General features: G+C 39.7%; 1 protein-coding gene across 3 annotated transcripts in view; it reads left to right on the top strand.

The window, feature by feature from the left end:
• Ccser1 (coiled-coil serine rich protein 1) overlaps positions 1-25,335 on the top strand; it is a 1,084,048-nt gene that overhangs the window by 127,859 nt on the left and 930,854 nt on the right. For all 3 annotated transcript variants that reach the window (XM_051152255.1, XM_051152256.1, XM_051152257.1), the window contains exon 3: positions 431-612. In XM_051152255.1, the coding sequence (XP_051008212.1) occupies positions 431-612 (182 nt within the window). The remainder of the gene's footprint in view (positions 1-430; positions 613-25,335) is intronic.

The following is a 25,335-nucleotide window of genomic DNA, read 5'->3' as shown; positions in this document are numbered from 1 at the left end:
TGGTGATTGGTGAACTAGTCCCTCTAGAACACAACAGTTTTGTGGTCTAAATACATGAATTTGTTTTGAACATATCTGATATCAGACTGCATTTTTTTTTGTTTGATATTTTTTGAGACAAAATGTCACCTGGTAGCCCAGGCTGACCCTAATTCCCCGTGAGGACCATGCTGGTCTTGAACTAGCAGCATTCCTCTTGTCTCTGGTGCCTAAGAGATGGAACAAGTGTGATAAACAGAAAAATCTGCTTATGTGACTGATGTAAGGCTGCAGAAGGGATCACACAAACTCTTAGTAGAAACTCAGACATTTTTCTGAGGCAGAGAAGTTTTTAGTCATTCTAGGGTTTTCCATTATTTTAAAATGGTATTTTGATTGAAAATTCCATTCAAGTATTGATGTTCATTTTCCTTTGTTTGTCTTGGAAAAGTTCTTGCCAGTAGCCTCAGTCCATACCGAGAAGGAAGATACATAGAGCGGCGGCTGCGGTCCTCCTCTGAAGGGACAGCAGGGAGTGGCAGGATGGTCTTAAAGCCGAAGGATGGGCACGTGGAAGCCAGCAGCTTGAAAAAGCACAGAGCAGGGTCCTCGTCCTCCAAAATGAACAGTCTGGTGAGTCCGTACCTCCATCTGCACATAACGAGTAAGCTCTGTGCAATTGGCATGCTCATGCCTCTTGCAGAATGAACACAGAGTGAATGGAAAAATTGGCTTCCGTACTTGATGTTGACAAACAGAGATGCTAAGTTGTCACTCAACAGTCTCACAGGGTAGGGCAGATAAGAGTCTGACAAACAGCAACCCCCTCTTGTTTTGGGGGAAATTGTTGAGTTTCTGTTTTAAAGCAAGATCCTAGGATAGAAAGGCTGACCACGAGGACGTGTTAGAAGTCATGTTTCATAGGTAGCTCTGCTCCATGACTCCTGTGCTTGGCACACTTACATGTTTGTCACCTTATGGCCACCAGTGGCTTCACTCTGGGTCTTCTCTCTCAGCGTGAACAAGATGCCAGAGCTGTGGGAGATACTACAAAATTCCCGCTTTGGGCTTGAACATGTTCTTAGTGCAAGTGCTGAGCTTGCTTGTGGGGTGAAGGTTTGTGTGTGGGGTGTGCATATGGCATTTTGCTCTGAGCTTGTGGACACACGAGGGATGCCTGTCAGCTCCCTCACAATCTAACATGGAGCAACAGGTGGGGAGGCATGAAGAGTGAACTGTGTATAACATGGGGGCTCAAGAGGCCTCAGGTCTTACAAACTGTCAGTGGGTTTGTAATTGTAGAGTTCGCTCTGCTCACTTTTGTGCCATTGCGTCCTTTTTATAGCAATGCATTTAATTCCTATTAGTCAATATTGTTGCCTTCACACTAACCATCTACCAGCTGTACACCTATCTACTTACCTACCCACAGATATAGGTTAAATGCTTAAAATAAGCCTGGTGATGACTGCTTCATGATACCTTAGCTTCAGATGAAAACAGTGCCACCCATAGTAGGCCACTGTGTTGTAAGGAGCTCTAGATCCTAAGGCGGCACAGGCTTGTAGGCAAACCCTTGTGCTTGGCAATGGAAGTTGTGGTCCCTGCTCAGTGAGGAACATTTCCTTAATCTTGGAGAAGTCAGAAACCACAGAACGATCAGTGGCAACAGGACTCCTGGTACCATTGGTCCAAAACTGACCATGTGTGTGTGCATTTGAGTGTACACACACACACACACACACACACACACACACACACACACACACACACACACAGAGGAACCTAAGTGTATGCATTCCAGGATGTAATACTTCTGTTTCTCTTGAGTATTAAAAATACAGGATGCTTTTTGCAGTTGTGCTTAAAACAGGAGACCATGCTTAAGATGTTTTTAAACTGGTGGTCCTCAAGTTTCCTAATGCTGCGACCCTTTAATATAGTTCCTTATGTTGAGGTGACCCCCAACCATAAAATTATCTTCACTGCTACTTCATAACTGTAAGGTTGCTACTCAACAGTAGGATCATAATGTAAAGTCTGTGCTTTTTGATGGTCTTCAGCAACCCTGTGAAAAGGTCATTTGACTGACTGAGGGGCTGTGACCCACATATTAAGATCCACTGTTTTAAATAAATGCATATTAAAGCTGATTGCTAGAAACATTTCCCTCCAGGAAACCTGTTTTGATTCTTTATGCAACAGCGGTTATGTAAATAGTTTTTCATTCCAGCCACTTAAGAGGTGACCTTTGGGAGAGGACCTTGACCTCTGCTCAGATGTAGTCATGCGCAGCTCAGTATCTGTGTGGGTCCTTTAATATAGGGAGCAAGGGCTGTCTCTGACACAGACTCTGTGGCCTGCTTGTTGATCTCTTCCCCCTGGCAGGTGGCCTTGTCAGGCCACAGAGGAAGAGGTGCAGGCAGTCCAGATGAGACTTGATAGGCTGAGGTAAGATGGTAGGGGCAGAGGGCTCCCCCTTTCTGAGGGCTAGAGGAGCGGGAAAGGGGGTAAGAGCAAGGGAGGGTGGGACCTGGAGGATATAGAGGGAGGGGGTTACAAGCAGGATGTAAAGTAAGTAAATTAAAAAATAATTAAAGAATAAAATATTGGCCTTTGAAATATCTTGTATCTGAAATTTTATTCTTCCCATACTTACTCTAAATAATTTCCTCCATAATGTCAGCGAATCGTTGTCACCTAACAATGTGTTGAATCTAGAACTTTATTTTTATTGTTTGTCTGTCTGTCATCTATCTATCCAACTAGTATTTCTTTGTGTAGCCTTTGCTGTCCTGAACTCGCTTTGTAGACCAAGGTGGCCTTGAACTCACAAATTTCACCTGCCTCTGCCTACCTGAGTGCTGGGATCAAACCCATGCACCAGCATGCCTGGCCTGGCAGATCTAGAACTTTAAAATCTAAAGATTTTGTTCTTTTGCAGCCATGCATGTTCAGTATGTATCTCTCTGTAGTACTAGAAAACAGCCAGTAGATGGCAGGACAGTACCGTTTTGTGTTGGAACACTAGCTTGGAGCTGAAATTGGGCAAGCTCCCAAGACTTGGCTGGATTTGCAGATATTTGTTGTAATACATACCAGCACTTTTGAAGTTTTAGAGGTGACTTAACAGAATTTTTTTGTGATTTCATTGTCACATTCTTCAATTTACATATTGTCTTTCAGTTACTGTTTTGTCGATTAATTTAATAGCATATGCTTTGTACAACAAACAATGAAAGAAAATCTGGGATATTTTAGGCAATGCTAGCATTGACTAATACTTTGTGTTGTGAGGAAAAGTATTTCTAGTAATGCTAATGAGTTCAAGGCACAGGGGTGAGACTCTACGTACTTGTGCCCATTTTGGGATTGAAACTATGACACAATACTCAATGGTATACTGTACCATTAGCTGATGAAGACTGTTGTTGATGCTAGGAGCTCAATCAGGAAGGCCACAGACTGTGATCTATTCCATCAGAAACATCTGTCCAGGATTGCTGGCTTTCGGGAGACATCTAGGGTCGCACCCACATTCCAGGGTTACAAGAATACAACATTTAAGAAGGAGACAGCCATCTCAGGGTCTTCCTGCATAAGGTGGTAGCTTAGAATATGGGTCTTCAGTCCTGTGCTGTTGGGCAACAAAGCTCACTTCCTGGCTCCTGTTGAACCCCGTTAGAAGCCTTTTGTCTTGTTTTGCTTTGGGGAATGAACTATTTTCATTTAGAAGCTGCCGTCATTACTCACAGTTCTCATACAGTGGTCACGAAGGGCTGACTTGTGACTTAACTCACTTTGTGTTAAATGATTGGAAGGTCAGTTTGAGTCATGCAGGCTTTTCATGCACTTCACAGGAGGATGTGCCCAGATGCTAGTTCATTCCCTCAGTGACTATTCTTCCTAAAGCATACAACTGCAGCATTGAACAATTTGCATTAAAAACACCATTAAGAGCATATGCGTTACTGTTTTTCTCTCTCACTAAAGGAATATTGTAAGATAAGGACAGTCGTAAAGATAAGGAAAAGAAGATTGTCTCCGGTTTTCTCATGTTAGGTCAGTTTTTGTTAATAGCAGAACACCGAGACTATGCAAGTAATAAAAGAGAGAAATAAACTTTGGGTATGGTTCTGGTCCATAGTTGATGTCTTTGGGTGGTGCATGGCCTTCTTGTTGGCAAAGTCCCAAGAGCATCATATGGGAAGGAACAGCGGTTATACATAAGGACTTTCCAAACTGCATCTCAACAGACCACAGCCAAGAAAACCCATCCATCCATTGATCTACTCATGAGGGCAGAACTCTAATCCCCTCCTGCATTCCCACTCAGCCCCACCGCTCATTATCTTTAGTCGGTGTTTAATTTTAATATGAGTCCTCTAGGACACAAACTGTACTTAAACAATAGTCTGCAGCACTGCAGGGCATCTTCAGAAACTTTCTGTCCCTTAAATAGTGACATTAGAAGACCATGGCTTCTATTATTGATTTAAAAATATTTATTTTTACTTGTTTATTTTAAGATATATTATGTATACAATATTCTACATGCATGGTGTGTGTCTGCACAGCAGAAGAGGGCATCAGATCTTATTATAGATGGTTGTGAGCCACCATATGGTTGCTGGGAGTTGAACTCAGGACCTTTGGAAGGGCAAACAGCACTTGTAACCTCTAAACCATCTCTTCAGCCCCTCTACTCTTGATTTTTACTCTTTATGGTTTTATGGTTTAAAATTATTTTCTTCTTTTTCATGTTTTAAATTTCATGGGTATGAATGTTTTTGCCTGCATGGGTGTGTGTGTACCGCATGTGTGCCTGGTGCCTGTAGAAGCCCAAAGAGGGCATGAGATCATCTGGAACTGGGGTTATAGGTGGCTGTGAGCTGCCATGGAGATGTTGGGAACAAGCACAGGTCCTCTGCGAGGGAAGCCAGTGCTCTTTACCTGTGAGCCTTCTGTATAGCCCTATGATTTTATTTTTAATTGGGAAAAAGCAAAATATTCGATATATTTCTATTTGTACATAGTTTTTAAATTGGAGAAATTATTTATGATTAACTCATAAGCCGCCTTATTTGCTGTCTCAGGTCAGGAGCTGTGATTGACGGATGAGTCAGGCATGAACAGTTTTACTCTTCTGGTGTAATGGTGTGTTTAGATTGATGTCACTTTAGTATTTTCATGTTCGCCCAGGGACCCTTTCACTTTGGTGTCAGACTCTGCTTTGTCCTCCTCTGTTATAGCTTCTAGTGTTCTTGGCTTCTTAATCAATCCTGAAACAACACAAGTGCCCAATTTTTAGCCCTTTAAAATGTTTTTATTGTATGCATTCTCCACATGATTACAGTAACCTCCAAACAGACTGTTATAATATCTCCACATGTTGCCAAAATATATAGAGATGGCCCAGTTATCTACAGGAGTCATGGATGGTTGCAGCTTTCCTTAATGTTGGTAATCTGACAGTCAGCGATGTTGCCTGGATGCTTCCTGTCCTTCAGCATCAGTTCTCCTTTGTTTACAGGAGCTGTGTTCTGGATGCCTTTGCTGATTCCCTCTTCCCACCACACTTTATGTACAGGTGTACTCTGGCCTCTGCTCTATGTCATGGTTGTCTTTTCATTTACTTGTCCCATCTCAAAATTTAAGGATTGGGTCAAGTAATATGTGTCTTTAAAAAAATTTTTTTTATTTAATTAATTTCTTCAGATTACATCTCAATTGTTATCCTCTCGCTCCTCCCTCCATCCCGCTTTCACCCTTTTCTCCTCCCCTATGTCTGTGACGGAGAGGGACCTCTTCCCTCACTATATGATCAAAGGCTATCAAGTCTCATCTTGGTAGCCTGCTCATCCTTTATCTGAGTGCCATCAGGTCTTCTCACCACAGGAAAGTAGTCAAATATGGGGCACCAGTGTTCATGTCCAAAACAATCCTCGCTCTCCAATCAAATGTAGAGAATGTCCTGTCCATTGGGTAGATCTAAGAAGGGGTTCGATGTTTACGGCAAGTATTGTCCTTGGTTGGTGCAGGAGTTTGAGCAGAACCCCTGGGCTCAGATCTGCCCCTCATGATATTCTTGTTGTAGGTTTCTATGGACCTCTGGATCCTTCTATTTCCCCATTCTCCATTACTTCTCTCACTTAGAGTCCCAAAAGGATGTCTTCACAACTATTCCAATCTCCTGGTAACTGAAGACTTTCATGGAACATGCCTCTTGGGCTAGTGACCAATTATAAGTGAGTATATACCATGTGAGTCTTTCTGCTTCTGGGCTAACTCACTCAGTATGATCATTTCTAGTTTCCTTCATTCCTCCACAAATTTTGGAATTTCCTTGTTTTTTATATCTGAGTAGTATTCCATAGTGTAAATGTACCACAGTTTTTTTTTTTAATCCATTCTTCGACTGAGGGGCATTTAGGTTGATTCCAGGTTCTGGCTATTATGAATAAGGCTGCTATGAACATGGTTGAGCATATGTCCTTGTTGTGTGCTGGAGCATCTTCTGGGTATATTCCAAGGAGTGGAATAGCTGGGTCTTGAGGAGGCCCTATTCTCAGCTGTCTGAGATAGTGCCAGATAGATTTCCAATATGGTTGTACCAGTTTGGATTGCCACCAGCAATGAAGGAGTGTTCCCCTTTCTCCACATCCTTGCCAGCATGTGCAGTCACTTGAGTTTTTGATCTTAGCCATTCTAAAGGGTGTAAGATGGAATCTCAGAGTAGTTTTGATTTGTATTTCTCTGATGACTAAAGATATTTAGCATTTTTAAAGTGTTTCTCAGCCATTTGATATTCCTCTGTTTAGAATTCTCTGCTTAGTTATGAACCCCATTTCTTAATTGGATTATTGGGTTTGGTGGTGTTTAATTTCTTGAGTTCTTTATATATTTTGTATATTAGACTTTTGTCAGATGTAAGGTTGGTAAAGATCTTTTCCCAGTCTGTGGCCTGTCACTTTGTTCTGTTGACAGTGTCTTCTGCCTTACAGAAGCTTTTCAGCCTCATGAGGTCCCATTTATTGATTGTTGAGGCTAAGGGTTGGGCTGTTAGTGTTCTGTTCAGGAAGTTGTCACCTGAGGCAATGTGTTCTGGGCTCCTCCAAGTTACATGTGTCTTACAAAGTTTAAAAGGCAAACAATTGCTGCTGTGTCAGAACCCTGATATCAAATAGACACTGGAAATCAGTATATTAGATTTTTCAAATAGATCAAGGCTGAAAGAACTTCAGTTAGTAATAGTGGAAGCTAGAACTTAGAAATGACTGTAAACTTGGTTTCTTCCTGAGAGCTAATGGCTTCTCTGCCCTTCTCCCATCTGCATTACTATTCTGATATCTGTGTTACACATAGTCCTGCAAGCCAGCTGTGACAGCACTTCAATCTTCAGTTATGCTCACCTTCCCCTCCGCTGTGTGTCCAAAGTCCCATTAGAGTATAAGCAATTACACCGCTTCAGTCAGTACCACAGAGCAGAGCAATACATTGTAGTGCCACTGCCATCAGCCACATTGGCCTTTCCTTTTTTTTCCAGTTGACAGCAGCTGCTGTTAAGCAAAGGACAGATAGTGACAAAAGTGGCAGGTTTTACTCATGTGTTGACTCTCCAGGAAGCTTGGTAGCACAGGCCTGGCAGCCCGCTCAGGTACTGCTGTGGATCTTCTGCTTTGTCTCCTCTGATGTCTCAGGGACTGCTGGCAAGCATCCAAGAGAAACTGCGGTGCCCTGAGGAGAATGGGATTGTAAAACTCAGCCTTCAGAGGGAAGGGAATCTACAAATAGATTTAGTCCTTTGAGCGACGCCAGAGATGCGGTTCCGATAAAGTCTAGAAGATGAATGAATGCCACACTTTGTCATGCCTCCGCATTGTTTGTACGGTGACATTTTCTAACTGTTTTTGATACTGTGTTTGGTGGTCTTTAATGTGTCTAACATGAGAATGTGCACTTTATGTCAGTTTTGTGAAACTTGTCTGGAATAAAGTCACATTACTTAATAAAATCTAAGGCATACTTTTTCCTTAAAAACATTATCAAAATAGATCTATCTCCCACCCACAGAAAAAGAATTACTTTTTCCAGTTGAAAGTTACTTGGGTTCCTAATAAGCAAGTGTGGGCAAGGGGTTTGGGAAGAGGACACTGCACTCCATCTCATTTTATTCATTTCCAACAACACTGCTTGTTTCCTAGGTCTGTTTATTGGCCTTAGAATAAAAACAATCATTTTCCTCCAAACTAGTCTTTTAAAAAGGTAAGTGTTGGCGGTGCAGTGGCACGTACCTGTAATCCCAGCACTAGGGAGGCCAGAGGCAGGCAGATTTCTATGGGTTTGAGGCTAGCCTGGTCTACAAAGCAAGTCCTGGACAGCCAAGGCTACACAGAGAAATCTTGTCCTGAAAACTAAAAAAAGGTAAGAGTTTTAAGAGCTAAACTCATATCTGAAGTGTGTGTTTTTAGGACACCAAGTTAGTTTCTCTCAGTTGCAACAGAAAAAAATTCTTTAAAACTTTTCAAATTCCATGTACTTGACTTATTTTGATAGCTTTCAAATTTTTCAGAATTTTTCAAAATCATTTGCATTAATATTGCTTAGAAAAATCATGTTTTGAATACTATTATGTTTCACAACTTAAACACCTACTTAAGCTAACAATAAATTTTTGTTCATTATTAAGTTTGTGGGGAAGCCCTTAAGATAGGTACTGTGGGCCCTTGCAAAGGAATTTGAGTTTTTCATTTTATTAGCTAAAACCAAGTTTAATTTTTTAAAATTTTTGTTTTGTTTTTTGAGACAGAGTTTCTCTTGTAGTCCTAGCTTTCCTAGACTCACTTTGTAGACCGGGTTGGCCTTGAACTCACAGCGATCTGCATGCCTCTGTCTCCTGAGTGCTGGGATTAAAGGTGTGCGCCATCACTGCCAAGCTAAAACCAAGTTTAAGAATTGTGCATTTATGTGAATACTTATGAAACCATAAACATGGATGAAGCATTTTCTTTGAAACCTCAAGATAATTCTGTATGAAGTTGTTACAGGATATGACTTCAAAGACAAAAATCTTGCCTAAGACATTCTGGGTTACTTCTCCTTTCCTTTTCGAGTTAACTTTGAACTCAGTGTCTTCATTCTGAGGACTCGTCTAAGCGATGATGGGTTCCTTTACAAAGCTGGCTATTTGCACCGATGTTCTGACTTCTTCCTTCATTCTGCTGGGAGAATATTTCTGCCAGGAGGATAGTAACTAGACTATGTCAACTGTATGAGAGTTGAAGTGGAGGGTGACCAGCTGTCAGATAATTCATAGCAGGTGCTGGGCTCTGGTTGTGACGAGGCAGCCTGTCTAGGCATGCTGTTGCACTCAGTAGATTCATGTTCCAGAGAAGTGTGGCTACAAGAACACGGACTTAAATGAAAGGGCAATCAGCAATTAGCCACCTTACTGTGGTTCATGAATCACAGGAGTTTCTCCTCTCAGTCTATTATTTTTTAATAATAATAATAATAATAATAATAATAATAATAATAATAATAATAATAATGTATATAGAAAGTACCTTCAAGTCTACTGAGAGCCAAAGTACGTTGATTATGGATGTGCATACTTGACCGAGCAGCCCATGGGAAGCTGCCTGATGAGAAAGAGCTGAAGTGTGATGCTAAGCTGAGGTTTAGAAAGGAAAGGAGAAAGGGGCTGCAGCTGCCCACTAGTCCCCATACACCTGTCTCTCTCGGAAGTCCTGCTTATCAAGAGGGCTTTGAGGTACCCATAAGTTTCATAAATGGGAGATTATAGTTTCTAGAAGAGAACTTTCTGGAAGCCTGACAAATCAGTTTACTGAAGCCACTACTGTTGATACATAGTTTTGCTGTGTGTTCCTAATTTTTAATTCAGTGCCATGGGGGTGAAAATAAAAGATGTCAGAATTTTCAGCGGTTTTCTCCTTACAGCAAGCAGATCATTAGTTGGCTGTGGGTAATTAGAAGAATTGACCCATATAGATAGCTTTTACCGAGTTGCTTTTTCTTGCAAAACAACATGAGGCAGGTTTTCAACTTTGTCACTCTGGTTTTACCCAAAGATTATTTATATGTGTTTTTACATTATGGATATTTTTACTTTAAAACTGAGTACTAAACTTTTTCAAGAAAGACCACTGATATTACTTAAGCAACTATTCAAAACTGTGTATTTTAAATCCCAAAACCAGATCCACACAACATAATAGCAGGAGAACCACTGAAATTATGATGGCAACTATGCCGAGCCAACATTATTCCAGACTGAGGCCAGTGGTGGTAGTGTCCAGTATATCTACAGTATAAAAGGGATGTGGACAGGGAGGGTGGCTGTTTGCCCATGGCAGCCAAGTTACATGGCTAGAAGTGGGAGGGAAGTGGAAGCCAACGCAGAAGTGGAGGAGGAGGTGGAGGAGGAAGGGGATAGGAAGGAGGAGAATTAGGAGTAGAAGGAGGGATAGGAAGCGTTTTAGAATACTTACATTCCATAAACATAGGTCTTTAAGTTTTTTTTAAAGTTTATTTATTCTTTTTAAATTTCATACATACGTGAGTGGAATGTATTTATATCATATCCATTCCCTTCAGAGAGGTTGTTCTATGAAATCCATGTGTATACTGTGGCATAGTTGCTCACACAACACAACACACACACTAGAAATAATATTTAAAACATGACTTCACACGAATGTAGAATAGACAGCAATCAATAATTTACCCAACTCATTAAAAAATGGTAAACTTGCTTAAAGACCATTCCATTCAATAAAATGTGTACTTATGTCAGTTTAACAGAGGGATATTAGAATAAATTTGTAATGTTGGATGCAGAGCTTATTAATGTTCCATAGATCAACTGTCCATCTAGTGACACAAACAGCAAGTTACCATGTAATTTCATAACCCATGTCCTTATGATAAGTAGCAAAATGAAGGAATATTAAAACAAAATTTGAGGGACTTTCAAACAGAGGTTCAGTGTGAAGTTGCCCTTGTAGAAATGCCTCTCAGTTCTGTGTTCACAATTCACAACTCCGTGGTCAGCTCACGAGACCCAGCCTCACTCTGAAGGAATCTGCAAGTCATCTCATAAGTTCACAGAGACTTAGTGAAGGCAGGAGTGTTGGAAGAAAGGTGAGATGTTACAATGTATCTGACAGATATAGGGAGAGGATCGTACATCATAAAAATTTTGGTGGGAAGTCGGGAGCCATTGATGGTTTTAAGAAGTGGCATAAAAAGACTTGGAATTTGTAATAATTATTTATTTTAGTTTTACTTCAACATTATTTTTAATAATAGTGTATTTGTGTGTGCATGTACATGCATGTGTATGTGCCAGTTATGTCTTCTGATTATTCTGGTGTCAGATATCAAACTCAGGTCTTCAGGTGTGTGGGAAAAGGTCTGTATTTACATACTGATCCATCTTCACTGGCCTACAGATTTAAAGGCATTAAATTAATTTGCGAAGTGACTATAATTTACTGAAATAAATCTCTTATAAGAGAAATGTCATATTTTTATTACTATATACATATATATGGCATATCGCTTTTATGAACATTAGACAGGAAGACCTTTTTAACATATAAATTTATATTATTACATATAAATAAAATAAACTACATACAAGAGGGAGAACCATATAATAATCAAGAATTATATAAATGTTACATTCATAGTGATTTGGCTATTTGTATTTTGCAATCCTGAAGTAAACATCTTTCCTATCTTGGTGAGTCTAAATTTCTGAATGAAGATCAATATTTATCATATCTTATCTCTATTAACTTAAAACATCTATCTAGATCTAAAAACATCTTAACCCCTAACCAACTAAGCTTAATTGTAAGACTATCCTATTTGGTCTTCAACCCCATCAGAGACCTGAGAAGGAATAAACCTTAATTACCTGAGTGAACCGGAAGTAAAGGTTAGCAGCTTCCAAAATGAAAAAAAAAAAAAAAAAAAAAAGGACAGAAACAGTTTACCGAGGAAGAACTTTTTATGCTCCAGTTTGGTTGAAATACTTTAAATTTAACCTAGTATTAATCAAAAGTTCAACCATTTATTCAACCACGATTTGACTGTTTCTAGAAATTGCAAGATGGCACACTGAAAGGCTTTCTCATTGATGAACACTTGCTTCATTATTGCAGCTCACCAGGACTGGATGCATTTGTAAGGGGAATGATGTTGTTGCAGGAATAGGGAATAGAAAAGGCTGCGTTTTGTCGACTTTCACTGTTTTCTTTTGCTCAGCAAGTTTTTCATCGGTCTTAGCCTGGAGTTTGTAGTTTTGTAGGTTAGTGACGATGTCATACAAACTAATTTATAATCAACTGTAGTGAGAATTTTGGAGTCTTGGTTTCATGAAGGATTGCAGAAATAAGAATGTGTTTGTTTTAACCCCAGCTGTGAGGACACAGAGTTGCTTCACAGCAGCTGGTTATGATTTGCCTGGTGCCCTGGCAGGGGCGTGACTTTGGCAGCTGCAGAGAGTTTTCTGTGATTGTATGACCTTTAGAAATTTGGGCACTTTTCAGAGGATATACAAATGCTAGGGCCCCAAGAGGTGTGGTGGGTTGTTGTTTGGTGTTGGTTATAGTTTTTCAAGTAGTTGTGCACAATGAAGAAACCAGAAGAGAAAAGAAGAGGAGAAAAAGGAGGAGGAGGAGGAGAAGGAGGAGGAGGAGGAGGAGGAGGAGGAGGAGGAGGAGGAGGAGGAGGAGGAGGAAATGAGATGTTTTGATTGCAAAGATCAAACTTGCCCCAAGGAGCTCAAGGTCCCTAATTAACAGGAAGTAGTCTAAGGTTAATGTCGGCCCCCTTCCTCTCTATTAATTTTTTTCTCTCTTACCCAGTGTTAGGGGATTGTATAGGTGGAAGAAAAGAGGTGGAGAGAGATGAAAGAAAGAACCCAGAAAGTAACAAACGATTGGCTACGATCAACCCATTTTCTAGTCCAGCCAAAGTCTAATCTATGAAATGCTATAAAACTTCATCAGAAATTAGTATAGAAGGGGTGTAGGCAAAAAGGGGAAGTTCATAGGACCAGAGAATATCTGTTGCCTACACTAAAGTCATGGCTTAAAGGATGGAGTGGCTCTAAGCTTCATGTGGCTCTAAACGTGGGTGCCAGAATTGGCACTGTAAACACTGTGAGCTTCAGTGGGATTAGTTTTGTTAACTTTTTTTTCCCTGTGTGCTAATTTTGCAATCAGCCACTTTCTTCAAAGTGAATTTCATTTATTAAAGGTGACAGACATAAAATAGCAAGGGGACGGCAAAGTAATCTGCATGAGTTGATTTTGTGGTACTCTTCTAATCAAAACAGGCCAAGATTTAAATAGAAAATTGCTCATATCTGTATCTTCATTAATAGAAAGTGCTCTTGTTAATACACTATTTTAAAGCCATTTCTGGTTGCGAAGTTGAAGATGAAAAATACTTAATAATGAATGGATCAGAAATACAAGCAATTCCAAAAAGAGGCAGAATTATATATAAGCTTACAGGACACTTTGATTTTAGGGGATGATTAGGTCTTTCCAGTGACATCTAGGAACTTATGCTTTTAATGATTGCTTCATCAGTCATCTTCAATACTAAATATTCTATAGCATTTTTCTCACAATTTTTTTATGTGTGTGGTGTGTATAGATGTGTATGAGTTCACAGAGGTCACAGGTTAATGTCAAGTGTCTTCTTCAGTTGTTTGCCACTTTATTTTTCCTCATATTTTTAAAGATAGTATCACACTCTGAGCTAGAAGTCCACTTATTGGCTTTCAGCAAAGGGGATGAATACAGAATTAGCTTTTAAAAAATCCAGTAACTTTTCTTATGCTAGGAACACAAGTATTAAGAAGGGGATCATGGAAACATTCACTCTGATTCACAATAGCCTCAAAAATCATCTAAAGGTAAACCTAATTGAAAAAGTGAAAGGCTTTAAGTATTTGAAGAAAGAAATGAATGATAACACTAGAATATGGGAAGACTTCCCATGCTCAAGGATTGGTAGCATTAATATTGAGAAAATGGCCATTGTACACAAAGCAGTTTACAGATTCAATGCAATCGCAATCTAAATTCCCATGACATTTTTCACAGAAATAGAAAACATCATTCTTAAATTTATATGGAAGCACAGAATGCACTGAATAACTTAACATTCCTAAAGACAAGTGCTGGAGGATTCCTCTACTAGATTGCAAGCTATGTTACAGAACTATAGTAGTAAAAACCACATGAAACTGTGACAAAAGCCTGCATAAAGAGCAAGGGAATAAACTAGAAGATACAATTATTAGGACATGAAACCATAGCCACGTGTTATGCTACATAGATGCCAAAAAAATACACTGGAAGAAAGGAGACTCTTCAACATGTGATGCTGGGAAAATAGGATGTCCATGTATGGAAGTATGAGATGAGATCCATATTTATAGTTCTGCATCAAAATAAACTTCAAATGGATGAAAGACCTCAACTCTGAAAGCTGAGATGCTAAAACTGCTAGGACAGCATCACCTACAAGACATAGGTACCAGAAAGAACTTTCTGCACAGAACTCGTTTTGCTGAGAAACTAAGGCCAAATAAACAAGGACTACTAAAAATAAAAAGCTTCTGTATAGCAAAGGAAACAATCAATAAAGACAAGAGGAAGCCCAGAGAGTAGGAGAAGGACCTTAGCTATACATCAAGTGGAGGATTAATAGCCAAAAAAATACAACTAAAAATGATAAATCAAGAAAACAAATGATCCAGTTAAAATATAGGCTACAGATCTGAACAGAGAAGTCTCAAGAGACAAAATAAAAATGGCAAAGAAACACCTTTAACATGTTCTACATCCTTAACAAATTGCTAAGTACAAATTGAAACTACTTTGAGATTTCATCTTATCCTAGTTTGACAACAAATTCTGGTGAGGATGTGGGAAAATGAAACCTCCATTAACTGGTGGAGCCACTATGGAGATCAGTGTTCAGAATTCTCAAAGTTCTGAAGGTAGAGCTATCCTATGACCCATATGTATAGTCCCCTCCTTGGCTTACAGCTAAAGTAAAGTAGGACTTGATAGCCTACTAATGAGATACTCTTTCAGCCAAGTTCACTGCCACTCTCTCTCTCTCTCTTTTTTTTTTTTAAATCCTCTTAAAGTAGTTACTTATTCCACAATTTTGTTCATGATCAAGAACACAGAAATTTAGAAGTTAATATTTATTGGGACTATATCATGTGTAATGGGCTATGTATTATCTATCTACCATCAGTCAATTTATCTATCATCTATCTATTCTTCTATCTATCCATCCATCCATCATCTATTTATCTATATATCATCTACCTACCTATATATAATCTATATAATCTATCTATCTATCTTTCTATCTGTCTATAGTCTACTATTTATCTATATCTGTTTATTTACTATGTCTGTCTATCTATCTATCTATCTATCTATCTATCTATCTATCTATCATCAATCATCTGTCTTCTGTCTTTCTATCATCCACCATCCACTTATCATCATCATTTATCTACTTCTTTTGGGGTTTTGAGACACAGTCTTGCTGTGGAGCTTTGTCTGGTGTGGACCGTGTTGTGTAGACTAAACTTTCCTGGAATTTGTCATAATCTGCCTGCCTCTGCCTCTCCAGTGCTGAGATTACAGTGTGCTCTACCACGTGGGCTACCTTCAAGTTCTATTTTGATTTGGGAAATGTTATTTCATATTTCTAACTCTTCTCAAGAAGAATTCTCACTAAAGAAGTTGTTAGCCTATTTTTCAAATGATTATGTTCACTAAAATCCTCTGCCTCCCATTGATTAGATTGAACCAAACTTGCAATTATGTCTACTGTTTAAGTCCCTCCAAGAGATTTTTATTTTGCTTTGATTATGGAAAATACCACCAAATGATTGTTTTGGTTATTTGCTATATAAATGAAACTGACCATTGCATATTAAAAGTCCAAGGAACCAGTATTAGATCTATAGTTATTGATTTTTATTTGGTTAATGAGATCCATTTATGATAATTATAGTCTTCAGATTCTAAGCCTAGGATTCTCTGTATATCACACAGAAATTTAAATTGCTGAGTAACAGTGTGGATGGCTTGAGTTGTTCTTTTACCTATTGGAAGTTACTGAAGAACAAGCAGTTTCTTCTGTTCCTAGACTTAATTTGAAATGCTGGTTTTTATGTGAGAATGGGAACACCTTGTAGAAGGGTTTAAAAACATTTAGTAAACTTCTGACTGATTTTTGTCGTTGTTAAAAAAAAAAAAGTCGTATCATTGTGATCCAAATGTTTGAGAAACCATGTCCTAGATTCTGATCCTGGAGTAGAGGTGCAGAATAATAGAGTTTACTTTTGCTTATCTGATGAAAATAGTAATTTCTGATTATAATGACAAGGTTGCTAAAATATAAAAAATATAAATACAAATTTGTCAAGAGAGTAAATTGGAGGGTTTCTTCTGAAATTACTCAACATGCTCTCAGTTGTGAGCCCCTAGCGCATTCAGCAGCAGCAATAACTAGTGGGCATTTAGGATGATCCCTTCTAGACTCAAAGGGGGAACATAACACATATGACCTGGCATGTTATGCAAATTACATAAAACAAGGCAACACCTGAACCAGAAAATGAGATAGAGTAAAAGTAGAACATGGAGTCAGAAAAATTGGATTTAACAGAGTGATTACTGTCTTCAATTTCCAGGTCTCTGAACTGAAATCTGGTTTATTGTTTATTTTATTTTGAAAGAATATTTTTGTTGTTGGTTTTTAATATCCTGAACACACATATATTTTAGGGTTATAATCTCATGCGTTCCAATATTCTCTGTTCATTTGTGCGCAGATGGTGGGCTTACCACCCCGAACCTGGGATGGCAGATTGCCCTGTCCTAAGTACCATGGCTTGGTAGCTTCCTTTCTTAGGCTGTTTTCCATGGTTTCTGGCTATATTTCTCAAGAGTTATTGTATATACCTTTTCTAGAATTGTCTGTCCTTCATGTGTTCCCAGTAATTTCCGCCATAAATCTTAAAATAGCTATTTTAGATGATAGGAGATGAAGGTTTTTACTTTGTCCATAACATCCCTACTTCTTGAGTTTTAACAATCAGTGGGATTGCAGCAAGACTAGAAACAAGACTAATCCATGTCCTCCCCAATGCTTTGGTACCTAGCATGAACGTACAGAGCTGTCTTTGAATCTAGGGTAGTTCTTTTTGGTGTTCTGTGTTTTATCCCTGTGGACTTTAGACAATTATTCCTTTGATTTAATATGAATAATTAGCAAATGTTTATCAGTGCTAATTAAGTGTAAAGCAGATTTAAAAATTTTTAATAACTTTTGATATATTAGTTACAAAGAGTAAATAGAAAATTAAAGTTGTGGAACTTTTCATGTGCATGGATGGGCACAGCTCATTCCTGCTCATGTGAGTGAATGCTGCACTGGAGTCAGCCTGTACCCTGGAGTCAGACACTGGTGTCAGGGGGCAGTCAGCTCTGGAACTTGCAGCCTTGAGCACGCATAGACCTCCCAGAAGCCAAACCAGTAGCTACTGTATGAGCCACGCCTTTTCCATCTTACTAGCAATGCCACTAATTCTATTGGCTTTGTAAAGTTTTATGCTAGACATTATCAGTTCCAAGCAGTGATTCCTGGAAGCACTGAGCTCTCTCTCACCAGAAGCCCATCTACCAGGAAAATGAGGTAGTCCTTGTGCTTCATCTGACATTAAGATATCCTGTGAGACTCCAGCACACAACAAGAAAATTTGCTCAACCATGTTCATAGCAGCCTTATTCATAATAGCCAGATCATGGAAACAGCCTAAGTGTCCCTCAGTAGAAGAATGGATAAAGAAACTGTGGTACATTTACACTATGGAATACTACTCAGCTATTAAAAACAAGGAATTCCCGAAATTTGTGGATAAATGGATTGAGCTAGAAATGATCATAATGAGTGAGTTAACCCAGAAGCAGAAAGACTTAAATGGTATATACTCACTTATATCTGCATACAAGCTCAAGGGGCATGTCCCACGAAAGCCTTCACTTATCAGGAAACTGGGACAGAGGGGAGGACATCCTAATGGGACTCTAGATGAGAGAAGCATGGGAGAATAGCAAAGTAGAAGGATCCAAAGGGTCCTAGAAACCTACAAGTAGAACATTATGATAGGCAGATTTGGGCCCAGGGGTCCCGCTTAAACTAAGGCACCAGCCAAGGACAATAAAGGCGGTAAACTTTAAACCCCTACCCAGATCCTGCCAATGGTCAGAAAAGTCTCCACACTTGAGTGGAGAGTGGGATATGACTTTCTCACGTACTCTGGTGTCTCACATTTGACCATGTCCCCTGGAGGGGGAGATCTGGTGGCACTCAGAGGAAGGACAGCAGGTTGCCAAGAAGAGACTTGATACCCAATGAGCATATACAGGGGGAGGTAATCCCCTTCAGGAACAGTCATAGGGGAGGGGAATAATGGGAAAATGGGGGGGGGGAGGAATGGGAGGACACAAGGGATGGGATAGCCATTGAGATGTAACAAGAATAAATTAATAATGAAAAATTAAAAAAAAGATATCCTGTGAGAGCATCACAAGAAAAACATCTCTGCCTGTACCACTGCTTGTGACTGAAGGAGCAAGGCCCTTCAGATATACAAGTGCCCACATCTTCTCGTGGACCACACTGTGTCAGTGTGAAGGTGCAGGGAGCAGAGCTGTGTGGAACCACCATAAACTGGACCTTTGATGCTGTGAGAGCAAGGTTCCCACTGACCTTACAATGGTCTCTCAGCATGGAATTTCCCTTCCTAATTGTTCTCATTGGGCATCCTGCATGCCTTTATATTGACAAGACCCATATCTATCTATCTATCTATCTATCTATCTATCTATCTATCTATCTATCTATCTATCTATCTAGACCACCCCACACCAGGCATCAAAGGCTGAGCATAGAAGTGAGGAGAAATTCAGTGGTGAGCTGACAACACAGCAGCTGGGCAATGTACTTCAATGCTGGATGTGGTAAACTGACAGGCACACAACTGCAACCCTCAGGACGTCCTCTCAAGAAGCCCACAGATTGCACACTTTGATTCCCAGATTCTAAATGAGGAAACTGAAGGACATGGATACTAATTAATAATGACAAATATGCAAATATAGTGATTTTTTAATCCATTTGTTCAAGACTCTTGACATTTCAAAAATGCTGAGATTAAAAAATAGCCTTTTAAAGAAAGGCTATACCAGTAAGTTTTACTATATAAGTAATGGAAAAAAATATTTGAAAAGTTATGTCTTCAAATGCCATTGATGAGTCCATTTAAGTGTGAAATAAAATAAATGTTATTTATTACGAACTAAAAGTTGTTGAGCTAGAGCTGATGTCCCAGCTTTGTAAACCCTCTTTCTCCTCTGGTTTCATAGAAGATGGCTGGGGACTCATCAGTCTTAACATTCTGTCTGCTGGAATATATTCTTTTGTGAAACACGGTAGACTCACACACAGACAAACAGCTGGTGTGGGGAGTTCTTTAGCATTTAGTTGACAGTGGGATCTGAAATCGTACCGATGAATCTTTCATATATAAAGGGCGATGCTTACATTCCTGATCTGCTCTTGGAAGCCCCTTCCTCTCATGATTTTAAAGGCGCATTACACTCATTTCTACTCTGCATTCTGCATCATCTTCTATATCCCTACGAGGAGCTCACAGCAACTCCTCTCTTGCCCCTTCCTGCTCATGCTCACGTATGTTTTCCGGGATCCTCCTATCACAAGACCCCTGCCTTTAGCAATGGCCTTTTCTAGATTAACCTCAGATTTTCTTCCATGGCACTGGGTACTTATCCTGTCATGGCTATGCATTTGTTGCTGGTGAGAATCTATGACACTGCCCACACTTTGAGAGGTGTGGAACAAAGTCACAAAATATTAAGTAACTTGTGTCCAAGACATAAATGTTGTATATGTTGAGATGTGGTTTGAAATAAAGAAAATAGGATTCTAAATTTTATCTTGGTAGCAAGAGCTGTAAAGGAAGAAACACAGGCTCTTGATTTGTACTGTGCGGGCTTGTGTGTGTGTGTCTCTGTGTATATATTTTCCTGTGTGTGCACTGTTGTAAGTGTACATTGTGAACCATGAAAGTTGATGTCAGAGGTCAATGTTAGGTATCTTCCTCAGTTATTTTCCACTTCTGTTTTTGAGAAAAGGTCTTTCACTGTACCTGAAGTTTGTCAATTGGACTAGCCTGGTTGATGAGCAAACTCCCAAGTTCTTTATGTGTCTAAGGTTGCAGTACTGATATTACATGTGCCCGCTGCTGAGCCTCACTTTTCTTGTGTGGGTACTGGGGATCTGAACTCAAGTCTCCTTGCTTATGTGATGAACACTCTACTTACTGTTTCTATTGCTGTGAAGAGACACCGTGAGTGATCACAGCAGGTCTTATAAAGGAAAACATTTAATTGGAACAGGTTTACAGATCAGAAATTTACTCTCCCCTTGTCATGGTGGGAAGCATGGCACCACACTGGCAGACATAGTGTTTGACAGGTAGCTGAGAATTCAACATCTGGATCTTCCCACACTTGTGAGAGCAAGGTACTGGGCTTGGCTTGCACATCTGACACCTCAAAGCCCTACCCTCCAGTTACACACCTCCTCCAACAAAGTCATATCTACTCCAGCAAGGCCACACATCTTCTAATAAGGCTATTTCCTGTGGGCCTATGTGGGCTATTTTAATTTAAATCACCACAACTCTGAGTCTGAGGGTTTTAAAAAATATTTTATTAATTTAGTCATATTACATCTCAATTGTTATCCCATCCCTTGTATCCTCCTATTCCTCTCTCCCTCCCGCTTTCCCCCTATTCCCCTCCCCTATGACTGTGACTGAGGGGGACCTCCTCCCCCTGTATATGCTCATAGGGTATCAAATCTCTTCTTGGTAGCCTACTATCCTTCCTTTGAGTGCCACCAGGCTTCCCCATCAAGGAGATGTGGTCAAAACTGGGGCACCAGAGTTCGTGTGAAAGTCAGTCCCCACTCTCCACTCAACTGTAGAGAATGTCCTGTCCATTGGCTAGATCTGGGTAGGGGTTTGAGGTTTTTGATAATTTAATTTTATCAAGGACAACATGAACTTTTAATGGCAATGGTTGTTTATTTTGTTTATCTAAGTTAGCTGGTAAGCCATTATTTAGTTTCTGTGTTTCCTGTGTTATGACCCTTCACATTTTTAGGACAACTTTCTCTTGGTTACCTGTTACAAGTAAATTATCTGTAAGTTTGTCAACCTGAGTGCCATGTTGTATTTGAAATATCTTACAGATTTTTAAATGACTCTATTCTTTTTCTTCAGTATATCCTTCCCAGTGTATGACTAAATTTCTCAGTGTTGCTCTATCATTGATGCTATTTTATTCTTCTCCATCAAGGACTCGATAAACAGCATATATTAATGGAGCAAAAGTTAAATATAAAAAATTTAGGTACCTGTTTGCATGCTTTACAAGAAGTTCTACCTGTGTTAAAGGTAAAGAATTAAGCTTAATTTACAGTAAGGAAATGAAAACACTCAGAAAATATCTTTCATTCTTATAGCCCATAAGATAAATTTATTGCTCATAAAAGTCAACTTATTACATGCTTATTTACATTGAAATTATATTTTACTCAACATATCTTATTTGTCTTATAGAGGATGAATGTCGTATTAGCTTTCTGTTGCTGGGGTAAAGACTGTGACCAAAAGACTCTCGAGGACGAAAAGGTTTGTTTCACCAACACATTCACAGCACAGTCCATCCTGGACATGAGCCAGGACAGGAACTCAAGGCAGAACACTGGAGGGACTAAAGCAGAAGCCCTGGGGGAAACACTGCTTACTGGTTTGCTCCCCATGGCTTGCTCACATTCCCCAGGATCACCTCCCCAGGGTCGCACCACTCACAGTGCTCTCTGCCCCTCTACATCTAAAGTTAATCAAGCAATGAATTCGTCACAGGCTTGTTTTTAGGCCAGTCTCATGGCACCACTTTCTGAGTTAGTTTTTTTTCTCTCAGATGACTCTAGCTTTTGTTAAGTTGACCAAAAAAAAAAAAAAAAAAAAAAAAAAAAAAAAAAAAGAGAGAGAGAGAGAGAAAGAGAGAGAGACAGAGAGACAGAGAGAGAGAGAGAGAAACAAAAAGCAACCAGGAGTATTCCCTATGGCTGTTTCTTTTTATATTTTTCCCTTTGCTTTTTAAATTTTGCTTTTGCATTAGTAACTTGTTTAAAACAAAACCAGCGTTCGTTTTCTTAAACCTTAGAGGAAAATCCCCAAACTGTGCTGATTTCTGCAGCACAGTCTCCTTGTGGGTCCCATAATATGGGGAATAGAGGCTGCCTCTGACATGGACTCTGGTGCCCTGGAGGGGTGGCCTTGCCAGTCCACAGAGGAAGAGGATGTAGGCAGTCAGATGAGAGCTGATAGACTGGGGTTAGATGATAGGGGAGGAGGGCTTCCCCTTTCTGAGGACTAAGGGAGTAGGGAGAGGGGAGGAGGATGAGGGAGGGAGGGTGGGACTGGGAGGACATGAGGGAGGGGGCTACAATCGTGAGGTAAAGTGAATAAATTAAAAAATATCCTAATGGTCCTAAAGGAGAACTTGGCAGTGTAGTTAGTACTCAGTCACAGGAGCCAGTTGATGTTGAGCTGAACTAACTGAATTTGGAATATCTAATTTATTCAAAAGCACTAGGAATGCTAATTAATTGTTTATTTAAACTTTGTTTCCGTCTTGGTGGCCCTGGGGTTAAAGCCAATGCTCTGACCTTACAAAGCACATTCTCCACCACTGAGCTGCACCCCTTTCCTGAGAGTGTTATTTAAAACTGCCTCAGGAAAACGACAGAAATCCAGCTCTTATCATCTTCGTTCTTTGCTTCCAAGCGATACCACATGAGCTGATCTGTGCCTCACCATGATGTTTACATCCCTTGTGCACCCAGATTTTAAGCACGTGAAGAATAAAGTCATCCACTGACTTCAGTGTGTCCACTGTGCTCTGAGGGAGCCTACGGAGAGAAATGTGTGCAGGAGAGGCAGCCTCATCCCCTCTATGGGCTCTTCCCTCGGCTTTAAATATATTTTATAATTTTCATAATGAATTATTCATGCTTTTACATAGTTCATAATATGATCCTTTTGTAGGAGAATGAGCTCCTTTCTTTCTGTGCGACTACAGAGCAGAAAATCCAATTACTGTCTTTGATCCTATTTGTCAGACCAAAAGCTTGAGCTCTTCCTTGCACGGCTCCTTCGGAGAACTCTCCTTCTACTTATTATAGCCAAGCTGTTCTCCTTCTTCCTCCTCCACTCCTTCTTTCTCCTTTTGTTATTCACTGCTAAGAAATATGCAACTAGATCAGCTCTCCCTTTCACTGTCACTCCACATCAGCCTCTGGTCCCTTCTGGATTCTTCTGAGACCTCCTGGCTGCTGCTCTGCCTTTTCTATTAGTTTCCTCTTTTGAACTGACTACACTGGAGTGATCCTTTCAACATGCCAAGTGAACTACTTTATGTGCACTCTTAACACATTCACGAGGTGCTTCTCACTCACCCACAGAAGCAGAGACCCCCTACCTGTGAACATTTGTCAGGGTTTTGGGCTGGGTAGTTGCTCCCAGTTATCTTGCACAGTGTGGCCTTTACTTGCTGTTTCTAGTGTGCTGCTCTCCTTGAATTCTGCCCACCGTGTCTAATGTGTCTAATGATTTTACACTGAGGAATCCCTCTTGCTGCTATGGGTGACACTGTTCCAGGTCCTACTAACCTTAGCTTTTCTACTTTTATCTTCCATGAGTCCTTATTAGTCTCTGTTATTTTCTCAATGACACTTCTCAACATATCACGTATTTGTTTTTTTCGGCGTGACCTAGTACTGAAATAACAGAGCTCCTAGGGTATGGGCTGTGTCTCTTTAAATGATGACCATCAAGGCCTAGAGTAAAGCCCCATGCAAAGAAGGGCGCAGCATGTAAAACCCTGAAATTGAAATGAACCCTTGGCAGTTTGTAGTATGTTGTCCTTGCAACACTTTAGATGGCTTCATTGCACCAAGACAGGACCTGATCCAAACTGGCTGGGTACACTTCTCCAAGTCATATGGTTACTTTCTTTTGACCTCACTAAGGGAGACTGATGGAAGGAACCTTTTCCTCCTTAAATTTTATGTCCTGTTGTAAGGCCCTGGTAGTATTTATTTACTCTACAACACTGACTTACATTTATCTGCAAACAATAAACCAAGGAGACTGCAACGCCTTTCTTCTTTCATGGCAAACTGCCTGTGCAATGAGAGAGTTTTGTTTTAAAAAGTCCTCAGAGAAAGCTACACTATTACTCAAATTGTTTCTGTCAAATTGAATTCCATTCGTGAATTTGTGCTCATTTGAAACATTTAGGAATGGGCCATAGTTTATGGATTCAAAGAAAATTACAACCACAGCAGTTGTAAGGCGATGGGGGAGATTAGAAGCTGTTAATCAGCTGCAGTGTCGATTTCATAATTTGTAACTTTGGGCTCTCAGCAATTCAGTTAATTTAACATGACAGCTTCATGCTTCACAACTCCACAATGTCAAGCCATTTAATAGGTTTCTCTTTTTCATTTCTAATCATTCCCAGGAGACTCTCAGGAGTCTTGGAAATACTAATTTTGCATTTTGTTATTAGTTTTTCGGTGTGTATGCTGTTCAGCATGTTTCAGATAGTCTAGCCCAATGGCTTTGGTTAAAATGCGTGGTCAGTTCATCTTGTATTTAGATAATACCTGAAACGTTAAGCATCTGCCCTAATGGCTACATAGTATAAGTAGATTAAGCATACTTTAACATCATACTAAAGGACTTTCAAGGTGAGAATATTGGAGTCATCTTCTATACAGTGAGTGAGAAATGGAGTGGTTCCAAACGATAAAAATTTAAGGATTTTTATCGTTATTGTAAGATTAATAATTGCATACTCCTTGGAAAGTCACTTTAAAATATCAGCTGAAATATCTATTTCTTCATATGTAAATTTTTAGTAAACACCATTTTCTCCTGCTGGATCTCGAAGTGAAATCAGAGAAGTGGTATTTGATGTAGTGCTTAGCTCTGTGAGAGTATGAGAGTTCATTATTTTCTTCCTGCATGAAAAATATGTCTTGGTTGTAATTATCTTTAACATTAGCCTGACAAGGTTTAGAAAATATATAAATCAGATTATGATGCTTAGCATC

This window comes from Acomys russatus, chromosome 10, assembly GCF_903995435.1.
Source record: "Acomys russatus chromosome 10, mAcoRus1.1, whole genome shotgun sequence".
NCBI classification, from domain to species: Eukaryota; Metazoa; Chordata; class Mammalia; order Rodentia; family Muridae; genus Acomys; species Acomys russatus.
The sequence above is the reverse complement of the archived record's forward strand: the minus strand, read 5'-3'. Positions and strand labels throughout refer to the sequence as shown.